At 53.0% G+C, this 13,633-nt stretch overlaps 1 protein-coding gene across 5 annotated transcripts in view; it reads right to left on the bottom strand.

Moving 5' to 3' along the window:
• Positions 1-13,633, bottom strand: part of CEP164 (centrosomal protein 164) — a 70,303-nt gene that overhangs the window by 19,942 nt on the left and 36,728 nt on the right. For all 5 annotated transcript variants that reach the window (XM_089915573.1, XM_089915574.1, XM_089915575.1 and 2 more), the window contains 5 exons: positions 9,721-10,104; positions 8,679-8,759; positions 6,721-6,804; positions 2,653-2,738; positions 1,438-1,605 (listed from right to left, as the gene is read on the bottom strand). In XM_089915573.1, the coding sequence (XP_089771699.1) occupies positions 1,438-1,605; positions 2,653-2,738; positions 6,721-6,804; positions 8,679-8,759; positions 9,721-10,104 (803 nt within the window). The remainder of the gene's footprint in view (positions 1-1,437; positions 1,606-2,652; positions 2,739-6,720; positions 6,805-8,678; positions 8,760-9,720; positions 10,105-13,633) is intronic.

The raw sequence follows: 13,633 nt of genomic DNA, 5'->3' as shown, positions 1-13,633 counted from the left end.
TTCAGGAGGGATGGAAATGTTCTGCTAATGATCTGGGTGGTTGTGATATGGTGTACACGTATGTAAACACTCACTGACTTGGACATTTCAGATGTATGTTCTTTCATGTATATAAATACCTCAATAATTTTTTCAAAGAAAAACATGCTTGGTAGAGGGGAAAACACGCTTTACCAGGTTTCTGCTAATGACCCAGGAGATACCCTACCCCCTCCCCCTCGCTTCCAGCCTCGTACCCCAGGTGCTGACCAGGGGAGCCCCGGGGGCTGCTTAGGGGTCAAGGTTGCACGCAGAACCAAGGGTTCACTCACTCTCCCCCCACTCCACTCCTTGAGCCGGAGCCAGAGCATCCCCTCCCCACCATCCAAGACCAGATGGGCACTGAAGCAATCCACACACAGTGGAGGGCAGGGACAGATGTGAAAACTGGCCCTTACACCTCTGGAGAGACTGGCAGGGTGGGGCCGACCGCCACCTTCTCCTAGGGCCCCTCGGCCTCATCCTGCCCAGGGCCCGGCCCCTCAGCCTGGGAGCACTGCTCCTCACCCCTCTCGTGGGCGGCAGGTGGGCTTTGGATCTCTTCCTTTGACAGCAACAAGGAAGCAATTGTGTTAAAGCCAGAGGAAGGTGAGAGGCTCCAGGTGTACCCCATTCAGGGTCAAAGGTCTGTGATGGGGACAAAGGAGGCAGCGGCCCCGGCAAGACCTGTGGTTTCCCTATCTCAGGTCTCAGATCCCAGCTCCCCTCCCTGCCTCTCCCCGAGCAGTTTACACTGAAGGACGAGAGATTCGCGTCCCAGGTGGGATGCAGAATGGTTATGGCGCCCAGGAGAGGCCCTGCACACAGCAGAGTTCCGCGGATGCTGCCGACTAAACACGGCTGCTACTCAGCCTCCCCCAGTGACTCATTCCAACCAGATGAGCTCTAAGACCAGTGTCTTTCTCTTGCCAGGGGAACAAACTAGCAAGTCTACACCGGCTCTGGAGCAGGCTAGGGAGTGAAGGTCCTCTCAGCTGGCCTCAGGGAAGCCCCGGGCCCTGCACCCAGCAGGCCTCCCCACAGGCTTGCTGAGTGACTAGCAGTGGGATGCCTGCTGGGAAGGAGGGGGCTGGCAGGTGGGGGCCGGAAGAAATGGCCCCCCTGGCAGGACCAGCCTAGTCCAGGGTGACAGCAGTCTCTGCCCCGGCCCCTGGCAGGAGGGCAGCTGGGTCAGAAGACATACTTCCTCGTTCCAGAGTTTCTAAGCTCCCCTAATCAGACTGTGCACCCCGACTTTAGCTGTAGGCCAAGGACGAGGAAGAGGCAGATTTCCTAGCTCTCCAGCTCGTGTGAAACACTCAGCAGAAATGTCTGTGGTGGCTGCAACCCCGCCCCCTGCTCTCCCCACCTCTCCAGGCCCGCCACGCCCACCCTGGGAGGCTTCCAGCCCACCCTTACCTCTGCAGGGAACCAGGGGGCGTGCGGCTGCCTGCAGAGCCCTCCCCAGGCTCCTCTGCCCCCTTCTGTTCCAGCTGCTCCTCCAGGGGCTGCGGGGGCCCTTCATCCGTGGCCTGGCTGTGAAGGGGACTCTGGAGCCGCTCCCCATGCAGAAGAGGAGGAGATAACCTGGGCAGAGCAGCAGAGTCAGAGCCTCCACTCGGACAGCAGCAGGAGAATTGGGGAGTGGAGTACGGGGACCGAGGTCCATGCCTCCTGCGGGCTGGACCTCAGCCGGGGCCCCACCTCCATGGAGAGCCCACGGAGGCCAAAGCAGCCAGAAAAGCAGGACGAAGGAACTCCCTCCGGAGCTCTCCCTTTGCCTGGACTACACTCAGCCTTCATTTGCTTGGCCCAGGAGTGAGAGCTGGGCACACTCACAGGTGTACGCATTCCTGCCATCACTGGGGCCGGGGAGAGTGTGTGCGTGTGTTGGGGGCGGGGGGTGATGATGGAAGAACTGAGCAGAAAAGAGGGAGATTAAGAGAAGCCAGACTCCCACGGTCAGACTATAGACAATGCATGAAGCTGTAGCTTCAAGTAAGAATGCTGATAGCTTTTCAAGGTCCAAAAAGTAGAACGACCACCCACTTCCCCTTCCAGGGTGGCAGCCCTTCTCTTATCATGGGCTCAGGCCTGAGAAGCTGGAAGCTCCTGTCTCTCAATCTCTCTCTCTCTCTCACTCTCTCTCTCTCACTCACTCACACACACACACACACACACACACAGCCACGGCCATTTCTGATGTGGTAAGGCCTGGCTCGGAGCTCTGAGCTGCACTACCAACCCTCTAACATGGTCCCCCGGACCTCGAGCAGGCTATCCAGCCCTGGCCCACGAGCAGGGACACACAAGGCTTCATCCAATCTGATGAAAAGGACAGAGCCTTGTCCCCACAATGGTGCTATGGGCACAAAGTACTCCCATATGCTCCAGCAGTACCTCCCACTCCTGACTTGGTTTGGGTACACACACACACACACACACACACACACACACACACACACACGCACACGCATATGCACACGCACACACGCAGACTTTGCAAGGCCATCCAGTCAGTTCACCATCTGCCTTCAGGCAGGAGCACACCGAGGTACGTAGACCAAAGCCAGGAATTCTGCCCAGGTCCACGCCATCCCAAAGTCCCTGAGGGTGGCCTCCCACGCACTATACCTCTCCGAGCCTCTGGACTTCTTGCTCTGCAGCTCATCTTGGCTGGACTGGCTGGCATCCTTGTCTTCTCTCCCCAACCTCTGGGCCTGTAGGCAAGTAGCAGTGGAAAGTGTATACTTTGGGGGTTGGGGGGTCTGCATTGGGTCCTTTAATCCTCCAACTGACTCTCATGCCAGGAGGAAGCACTGAGAGGTGGCTCTTGGTGAGTGAGGACCACTCGGGATGCAGAAGAGAAGGTCGCCTACTGCACAGTGAAGGCCCTGGGGCTTTGGCTAAGCCCCCAGGCTCACAGCTGCTCCCAGGGCCAGCCTTGCTGGCCTGGGGAGGATGAGTCAGACACCAAAGCCACTGCAGGCAGAGGCAGAGGCTGAAGCAGAACACATAAGAAAAAGAAAATCCTGCCTTCTGCAGTTGGAAACCCTTCACTGCCAGTTGTACAAAGTGGAGCCATCCATGAACACCCCAGATCCACAGAGGCCCCAGACCACCAGTGCCAGTGATAATCGGGGACGCTCAAATTAAGCGAACAAGACTGGGCACAGCAGACAAGTGCGTCAAAGAGGAAGGACCCTGGAGACATGGAGACTTGGTGAAATGACAGAGAGCTGTACTCCAGACGAGAAGGGCACTGTGTGGGCACCTGAAGGGAGGAAGACGGGGCGCTCCTCTGCTCCCCCGACACCCAGGTCCCATCAGTAGACAATGATGCCCCCTTCCTAGTCAGGGATTTTACCAGCCAGACAGCGCAAAACAAAAAAAAAAAGCCAACCCCAAATCTCATTTTAAAGCTTAGGCGTCTAGGCAAATTTAGCAAGCTGGTGAAAAAGGACTATTTTTGATACATTCACATATTTTCTGCAGGGGTGAGGTCACACGGGGAGAGTAGGGCAGTCAGCCTGGACTCAACCCTCTGTTCTAACACCTCCTCCACTACGAAATGGGATAGCAAACCAGAGCTCACAGGGTGAAGATTAAATGAGATCACGTACATAAAGCCCGACTCCGGCCCAAAAGAAGGCATAATGCCACAAATATGAGCTCTCCTCTTCCCCAGCCTGAGGAAAAACAAAACACAAAAGAAACCCAGCTTTGCCAGTGCCAGTCCCCATCCTAGGACCTGCACTCCTTCTGTCACACTGACAGGAGCCCTGTCTGTTCCGGGACACGAGGGTTAACAGGAGACATGGGGCAGGAGACAGACAGCTCACTCCATCTTCCCCAGTAGGGCTCCGGCCGGGCTGGCACACCTCCGTGTCCCCAGCCCCATGCCCCCAGCCCCCCACACCTCTCCACTGGCAGCCTGAGCCCCAGCAGCTGTGGCCGACTCTGCCATCTGGATGGGTCTGAACTATAAGCCAGCTCCACCAGATTACATGAAAAATAGCAATGCTGCCTGGGAGTGCCTCCTGGTGCCCGCAGCAGAAGGGCTCCCTGCCAGCGCTGCCACTCCTAATCGCATCAGCCAGGCAGAGCCCGCAGACAATGGCGGGGCGGGCCGCCCTTCTCCCACCCCACCTCCTTCCCTTCCAGAGCTCAACTCACAACTTGTCTTCCCTACAATTCACAACGAGCTCAGCAGACAGCTCCCCCTCTCTTTTCAAGGAAAAACAAAAACAAAAACAATCACACAGGCCAATCTATTTCACAAACTAAAATACAAGATGGGTAACAAAGTGCAGTGATTGTAATTAATATCGGCGGACGGAGCCCTGAATCAGAAAGGACAAGCTACAGACAAGGCCTGTCTATTTCCTTCTTATTTCACCTTCCATATTTCTGCTAGAAACTCAACTAGCCCCCAGCTAGAGAATAAGGGACACCTTGGGTAAGTACCCAGACAGAGGTCCTTTGAGCAGAGTTTTTACCTGCTCCCTAGACATTTTTGCCCCAGAAAGGGAGTCAAAGGAACCAGACAAAGAAATCAGACATATCGGCACTCTTCAGAAAGGGGAGACACAAGCACATTCTAAGCCTCCGGCCTAAGACTGCTCAAGACGCCACTTCCCCAACCTAAACTTAGCTCCGGGGTTTTGTTTTTTGTTTATGATGCAGTCCTCAGTTTAATAAATCCCAGTAAGTCACAGTGCATTCATAAAGCAGAATGCTATGCAACCAATAAAAGGAGTAGGGCAGATCTGAAATAGCATAGAAATAAGTTAAGGGTCTATTCTCGAATTTGAAGAGCATATTGCCAAGCAGTTTTCAATAGCACAGTTCCAATTTCTGTGGGGAAAAAAAGATTAACAAATAGAAAATAAATACATGCTTATATGTGTACAGAAAATTTTCTGGAAAGGCACATTGAAAATGTTAATGGAAACTAACAGTCCCTACCCGCGGGAGGGAGTAAGGCTGCAGGAAGTAGAAGACTTTGACCTTCTGTATTATTTGAAATAATTTTATGGTCATTTTTTGTAACCTATTATAAAATTCATCATGATCGTAATTCATTATAATCATTATCTTGACCGTGGTGGTGATCTGAAAGGTGTAAACATATGGTAAAACTTATCAAATGGTACCATTTATATGTGTCCAGTTTATTTATGTCAATTAGATCTCAATAAAGATGCATAAAAAATGTTTAAGTGAACAAAAATTAATTTAGCTCAGTTCTAAGCTTCTGCACTGGCCCTGGCCTTGGGAGAGATCCAGAGAATATGGAAAATGGACAAGTGTCCCCCGGATAGACAAAGGGGACTGTACCTATGGTTCAATCCGTCCCACAAAGAGGCTGCTTCTTGTCCCTCCAGCTCTACCTCCCTGCTCAGCCCCTCCGTGCCCTGAAGTGAGAGGCAGACACAACCTCGCAAAGGGCTCCACGTGGTCAGCCAACCTAAGCACCCAGCACTGCTCCACACTGGTGATGAGATACAGCTTAGGGCCCCCTCTGCCAGGGCGGCTGCCTCAGAGGGTGCCTCACGAGAAGCAAATGCAAGCCAGGCCCTGCTACTGCTTTATACCAAGTGGCATGGCCCAAAAAGAGGCTGCTCGCCTCATGAGGTCTTAGGCAGGACCTAGAAATCTGTCTTCTTTAAAGCCCCCCAAGTATTCTAATACTGGCCAGATTCTGGAGACGGAGCAATGGAAATTCACCTTGCCCGGTCTACTCAGTAAGGTGTCTCACAAATCACCTGCTCCAAACCCTTCCTGACAAACACCACCTGGCCTTGTCTGTGCCCTTCAAGACCTCCAAACTGCAGTGCTGCAGACGGTGGGGACCAAGGTCCAGCAGAACCAAGAAGAACATGTCAGGCACAAATGCAACCGACCTTGTAACTCCATCCTGTCTCAGGACTCGCTTCACTAAGGGCACCCAGGCCTGATTCACATTAAATACCTTGTTTGTTTCACCCAAACCAAATGCCCGCTCAGACTTGCAAAGACCACATGTCAGAATCTCTCTCCTCTCAACAACCCTAAAGAGGAGGCAAAAATGATCTTGGCTTCAAGCTCCTTAAGGACAGGGTCTGTGTCTGAGCTTACATCTGGCAGGGGAGACAAAGAACCATAAAACAAAAGAAGCAGCACTAAGGGGAGCAAAGGAAAGCTAAGGGAAGGAACGATAAATCGTGCTTGGAGGAGGTGACGTCAGAGGTGGACCTCCAAGACCAAGAAAGAGCTTGCTGGGACAAAAGGAAAAGCAGCCCAGCAGGCAGAGTGGTGAAGGGGGTGGAGGGTGTGGCCCCAGGGGAACGGTGAGAGGTGGGCACAGCCGGGGCATGGGCGGTGGGCTGACGATGAGGCTGCAGAGGTTGGATGGGCCAGGTTGGGAAGTGCCTTGAAACCCACAAACTACACAGCGCTTTGCATGGGAGCAAGTGGTCGGCCCTCAGTTGCTAAGTGACTGGATAAACAGATAAATATATGGCGGTGGAGGACACGGAATGACTGAATTCACGGCAGCAACAGAGCATGTATGTCGGAAGCCCCATCACAGGCACCGTCAGGGCCTTGCCTTAAGGAATCAGAAGCGAGAACTCCCAGAAATGCACCCTGGGATGGGCAGGACTCAGCTCTTGATTATCCTCAAAAGTGAGGCTCCAGCCCAGCCCTAGAGAGACTCACCTCCCAGCGGGCTCCATCCAGGACAGAGGAGAGCATGTCCACATCCAGCAGGTGCTCCGAGATCCGGCTGTGGACACCGAAGTCCTGGAGATGGTAGAGATGGGGAGGTCAGCTCTCCTCTGTCGCGCTCAGCGCCCACCAGGGATACAGAGCCTCTCCTCCACCCCCACCTTCCAGAAAGACGCCTACTACATGCCAGGCACTGTACCAAGCACTCCGACAGCTACTCATTAATTTCACCTTCAAACTTAACACTGCGACTGGATGGAAAGGCGTGTGGCAAAGCAAGTCCGGTAAACTGTTCACTGTAGACTCTAGGTGGTGAGTATGAGGCTATTCGCTGTAAAAGTCTTTTAATTTTTCAGTATGTTTGAAATTTTTCATAATCAAATTACAGGGAAAAAAGTAACCCTATGAGACTGATCCTCTTATTCTTAGCTCATGGAGGAAGCAGTTTGAGAGCCCAAGTAATTTATCCAAGGTCATGTATCTGGTAAGCAATAGGGCTGGGGGTCAGAAGTGCCCTGGGCCGACTCCAAAGCCCAAGCTCTTTGTGTGACATGTGCTGCAAAGCATGTCACTTTCCAGCTGTCTCTCCCTCCTGGTGCCCAACCAGGAGGCCAAAGTGCCCAGAAGCCCTGTGGGCAGCTTGGACACCAGGGCCTGCCAGGCTCTACCCAGCTGGTTCCTTCCCCTTCCCATACAGGTGTCCCTCTGGACAATGGGGATGAATTAGGGCCACTTCCTCCACCAGCTTCTCTTTGGGACGGGCAGCAACTGCCCACACAGGTGCCAGCTCCCCGCAGCCCTTTGGCTGCCGCAGAGCAACGAGCCCGCCCCCTCCGACCCCAAGATCGTCACTGGGCTAGGTGACGGACGGCTACCTGACAGCACGCTCACAGGGACAGTTCTGTCATCAGCCCTGATAAATGCAGGGATGCCCAGCCAAGGTCTGGTCCTGCTGTCTGTGGCTTCCTCCACCCACTCCCATAGAGAAGAAAAATGCCGATGGGCAGCCCGTTTCTCCACACAGTGACTCCATTAGCAGGGCCAGGGCCCTTGCTTCAGAGAGTTCTGTGACACGGTGATTCTTCATGACGGTTTGTGCCAACAAGGACTTTGCCTCCCGTTCCTAGCTTGTGGTTTTCTTTGCTGATGACATTTCCCTTTCAGCGTGAGTTCTACTCCAGTCAATGCACCTGCCATCTGGTTCCTAAGCCCATGGCTCAGTGAGGGGCTTGAGCACACAGCCTCCTAATTCCTCTGCACCCCCTCGTATCATTACTGTTCATCCCTGACCCTCTCCCACTAATCCCTTCCCTTTGATCTGCCTCCTCCGAACAGATGGAGCGTGGTTTCTGGAAGAAGTGCTCTGCCAAAAAGCACCCCAAACTCCCCCCCATAGATTACAAACCTGGCAAGTGAAGCCAGGCTACAGCAGGCTGCGTGGAAGGACTGGGACAAAGAAACCATGGATGTTGGCATTCCAGGACAAAGTCTTAACTTGGGAAATGACACCACACCACAGCATCCTTCCTGGTCAGAGCCTGAGAGCCTGAGGACTGGTCCTCGCCATGGCTCAGTGATTCCATAAACACACACAGTCTCTAACCTCCTAGGTTCATGTAATGCTCCTGCTAGAGCCCAGAGGCAATGACCTCATATGATCTCACAGGCACTTCACACAGCAGTAATAGTAATAACAGCTATGTTTGTTTAATGTCTATATGCTAATGTTTTATACTCTTTACACCACTTTCTTCTCACAACAAACCTATAAAGTAGGTAGTGTTATCCTTAGTACGCAGGGCTGAGAAAATGGAGTTAGACAAGACCCAAGTTTGAGTCCTAACTTCCCCACTTACAAGCTGTGAGATGCTCAGCGAATCACTCAAACACAGGACCTCGCAAACCCATGCTCTTCACCACCACTCTGCTGCCCCCCATCTCAGACTCACCAGGCCAAGAAAGGACTTGGGGTCAGAAGCAGTGGAGTCTGAGGGCTGTAGTTCCTTCATGTGTTCACTGATCTCTGACTCCTGGGGAGACAGACCCACAGAGAAGTCACCAGAGCAGAGGACAGAGGGTTGTGATCACTATCCACGGTGCCAGTACAGGGCTGAACACAAACCGAAATCCAACTCTTCTGGAAAACCTGGAAGAGGCCTGTGGACCCTCCCATTCTCTCTGGACACCTGCCCCCGGCCCCCTCAGGCTGGGCAGGGCAACACTCTTGGAAGGAGGGCCAAGTGAAGCAGAGTGGGAGATGGTTAGAAAGTCGGCAGTGGGGAAGTTTGATGGGATCCTAGGAAAACAAGATGAGTGTATCTTTTCCAGGAAGTAGCTAAAAGCTCTTTAAATGAATTCCCTCACCATCCACCTGGAGGAAGGGCGGGACTAAGGGCTGGAAAATAAAGATGCCAAATGCTCTCACAGCTGGGTCCTACTTCTATCCATCCGGGTCACTGGCCTGATCTTACCAAGCAAGACTCCCGCGTCTTGGGTTGTTCAAAGGAGCCAGAGAGACCAATGAAGAGTCTTCTTGTAACCTAACTGACCAATGCCGGGGCAGGACACTCCCAAACGTCCCCCCCACTCCCCTCAACAGGCTCCTCTCTCTGCAGGAACACAGGCTGCAACCATGACTCACCCCAAACTGATGTCAAGAAGTAGGAGGGGGAGGCAGGAAATGGCAAGAGGAAGTAAGTGGGAGACCAGAGGAATAGGAATATCCCAGGAAGTGCCAAAGGAAAAGCAAATTTTTGCTCTGAATTTCTAGTGCCAGCAGGTTTGGAGTTTCATTCAGGATTTTACTGCCTGCTGGGTCTGGGCATATTTGTCACAATTAAGGGTTCTGGCTGATGTTGACGGCCCATTGCCGGGCCTGCAAATGCAGCTCCTGACTCAGTAATAAAGATGAAGGGAGAGGAACGTGCACAGGGCACGAGAGAGCAGCAGAGGGCTGCAGCCAGCAACTGCCCACGGGACAAAGCGACTTACTTCGCTCGCCTCTGATCTGCTCTCTTTTGGGACGGAAGCCTCCTTCTTTGGCTCCTTTGCTGCCTCTTCCTGCAGGGAACCCTCCTCTCTTGCATCCACCGGGTCCTCTGGTGCCTCTTTTTTATTGGCTTTGGCAGGCTGATGGCCCGCGGGGTCGCCCCCGGCGTCCGCCACACTCCTGGACATCCCGGGATCATTCTTCTCATTCTTTTCTTTTTCTGGGAGCCAACTTGCCCCTTTTCCCTGTTGCCCTTGGCCATCGGCACTGCTCAGGCTGCTATCTGCACCTCGGCTGAAGAGCTTGCCAGGAGTAGTGGGGCTGGCAGCATCGGAATCCAGAGAAGTGTCCTTCTTCTCCTCTGGCTGGCTTGTTCTTGGAGATTCCTAGGGAGCAGAAGACCATGTCAGAAAGGAAGACGTCAGGAATTAATAAAAGGGTTTAGAGACTTGCTACAAGATGGAGCTGCCATTCCTTGACGCCTACAGTTCTGAAACCAATGGCTATCCCACACCTCAAAAGCATTTAAAAACACAGATTCCTGGCTCCAGCCCAGCTCCACTGACTCTGAAATTCTATGGTGATCTGAATACACCCAACCTGACCCCCGTCCACCGAGGAACTTGGAATCCAGTGCACTGCGCTATACAACTCTGTCACCACCCATCACTTTCTCGAGTAATAAATCTGGCTCATTCCAGCCCCATTAGATGGCAGGCTCAGAAGTCAATATTTGTTTACGATGATGATGACGGAGAACCGCATGAGAGAAAAGTACCAAAGTCTAGAGTTTTCATTTTTAAAAGGCAGGAGGGAGGAAATATCAGGAGGGTACCCTTCTTGCACAGCAATGAGGGTAGCTCTCTCCCTATAGCCTCCCCCTTAGGGAGGCTGCATAAGCAGCCCTGGAGCCAGGCTCCTCTGTCGGAGGCCCATCAAGTGAGTCCTCTGGGCAGCAGGTGCCAGATGGGGTGAGGTGTGTAGAAGACTGATTGGGGGAAATGCCCATGAGGATACGGGAGGTGGGGAGAGGCTTGGGAACGCAGGTCTGAGACCTGTGACATGGGAGAGGGAAGGAGGGGGCTTGAGTAGGAGAGCCTCAGGCCACAGCACAGTTCTGAAAGGGTCTCAGCCACATGGACAGTCCCGCAGCCGTCATGCAGAAATGGCCCTGCTCCGGGGCCCATTGCACCCCATCAATTCCATCAACAAGCCCAGCCTTGGCACGAGCCGGGGTGGATCAAAGGTTCAGCAGCTGCAGGCCATTAATCCCCCAAGGTCCCCTCTGCAGGGTCTCTTGAAAGGAGATGGGAGCAGGGCACCTCTACAGCTGCCCACCCTGCTCCTCGCTCACAAACCCCATGGTAAAGAGCAGGAGAAACCTTTAGAGCTACCACAAGAGAAAAAGGAACTCCTCCCTTGGAAATACAGCCTGTGATCTCTCCTAGGCTCAAGCAGAGAAGCCTTCTTCCCAGAAAACACCTGTCCTAAACCTGGGCTGCCAGCGTGAGCAACTTCTTGGCAGGGATTTTTGAGACTTCCTGAAGCCTGACCCTGGACACTCCAACAAGAAGCGTGACGACTAGAGTCCAGAGGGCCAAGGAGAAGCCCCAAACACGCCATTCACCATGCTGTCTGCCTGTTAAAGGATCCACGGAACCCAAAGCCATGACCATCCACTGCAGGTCTGGCAGCCGACTGACAAGCCCACCCAAACTTTCCAAGGATGGTTAAGAGAGGCAGGAAAGCAGAGCACTTCAGAGCCTGACTTCGGAGATAGAACACCCAGGTTCAAATCTTGGCTCCGTGCTTACAGGGACCCTAGGCAAACTGTTTAACTTTTCTGGGCCTCAATTTCTTCCTCTAAAATACAGGGGTATGGGCCTATCTCATAAGATTGTTGGAAAGATTAAATAAGTTAACATTCATTGAGCGAGTAAAGAACAGAGAACTGTGCCTGGCACACCATAAGCGCTCCATAAACGCTAACTCATGTATTATGATGAGACCCACAAGTTCATTCACCGAGCACCTTCTATGAGCCAAACCCCACCGTGGCGACCTGAATAGGAAGATAGATCCTGCCCTCAAGGAACTCAGCTGAGAATGGAGAAAAGTGAAACATCCCAGGTGGCCCTGGCTATGAGGCTTTACTGCCCAAAGCAAAGGGCACCGGACACGGTGGTGACGCTGTGGTCAGTGCCACGCCTGTCCCAGGGAGAAAAGCAGAGGCTGAACAGAGAAGGGGTGGGCTTCCCTCATGCCCTGGCAGCACAAAGGCAGGGTGCCCTCCACTGCTGCCCACCCTCCTGACACCCTAACTTATAGTGTGGAGGAAGTCTTCATGGTCACTGGGTGCAGAGGGTCCAAGATGAGCTCCTCCTCTTTGAGAGGCATCTTCAGGGCGATGCCAGGTGTCCTCACCTCGGTGTCCCCACAGCAGCCGGCTCTCAGCAGCGGCCAGCACGCAGTGACCGGTCTGTGGGGCTCCTGGATGCCAAGAAGGATGTGGGAGTGTCTCGGGGGGAGTGAGGGGGTCTGACTCAGCAAGCACAGCCAAGCCACCCCGGCTGTGCTCATCTCATGATGAAAGAAAGGCAACAGACCTTGGATTAGAGGGCAGAGGAGGTGTCGGACCACCAGTTCACATCTCCTCACACGGCCCACAGCCCTTCTCACCAAGCCCAGCCCTGCTTGCTCCTCTGAGGTCATCTCCAGACACACACATCCTGCCTGTGAACAAACATTACACCATTTCCCTGCTCTGCCGTGTGCGTTCTTAATACACACACAATCTACCCTGACAAGCTCCCACTGGTCCTCACTGCATCGCCTCTTCCAGGAAGCCTTCCTGAGATCAGCCTTCCTCATCCTTTTTCACAACAACTACTGTCTTATAACTGCTGACTTCCTTGCCTGTTGCCCTCACCAAATCAGCTCCCTGTCATCCTCAGTGTCTAGTTTCTGGCACATAATAGGTGCTCAGTCAATGCTTGTTGACTGAATATTAAAAGTGATTAAGTGGGGCTTCCCTGGTGGCGCAGTGGTTGAGAGTCCGCCTGCCGATGCAGGGGACACAGGTTCGTGCCCTGGTCCGGGAAGATCCCACATGCCGCGGAGCGGCTGGGCCCGTGAGCCATGGCCGCTGAGCCTGCGCGTCCGGAGCCTGTGCTCCGCAACTGGAGAGGCCACAACAGTGAGAGCCCCGTGTACCGCAAAAAAAAAAAAAAATGATTAAGTGGGTCAACGCAGATATAGGAGTTCCTACTCTGTAAAATGGAGGTGTGATATTATCTATTTTACAAAATTATACAGGGATTAGACTATTACTTGTTATAGCGCTTATGAAATGGAAAATAGCTAAACAAATATTAACTATTAATATTCAAGATGACGGAAAAACAATAACCTATCAAAAATCAGAGGACACCATATCCAGGGGGAGATTCCCATTCTTACACATGAGAGAATATGGCCAGACTACAGAATGTCAGGCCCAGGCTATGCCACTCTCAAGCTAAAATTATTCAAAAGAAAAATGTTCCATGGAGCTTATCCTATTCTGTCTACGTAAATAGTAAAATATTAAAACATGGCTAACATGAAAATAAGTGAACTTACATTCCCTGCGCCCACATCAACTAACTGCAATGAGAGGACAGCCAGGGGGACGTCTTGAGGGGAAGGACAGCAGGGGGAGACTAGGCATTTGTTGTGGATTATCCACAAATGGATGAACGAGAGCTGAGTGTCTGGAAAACCCAGCTGACTCCACGCTCCCCTCCTTTAACTCAGCCCCTGCTCTTCATTCCATCACGGGGCCCATGGCCTGAGGCCCGGCCCAGGACACACACCCAGGCCCCTGCGCACAGCCTCCTGGGCCAGTGTTCTGCAGGGCACCCGGGGGATGTACCC

The sequence above is a fragment of the Delphinapterus leucas genome, chromosome 7, assembly GCF_059928025.1.
Source record: "Delphinapterus leucas isolate spDelLeu-1000000601 "Yukka" chromosome 7, BTC_Dleu_Yukka2, whole genome shotgun sequence".
NCBI classification, from domain to species: Eukaryota; Metazoa; Chordata; class Mammalia; order Artiodactyla; family Monodontidae; genus Delphinapterus; species Delphinapterus leucas.
Note: the sequence above shows the minus strand (reverse complement) of the source record. Positions and strands in the feature narration are given on the sequence as shown.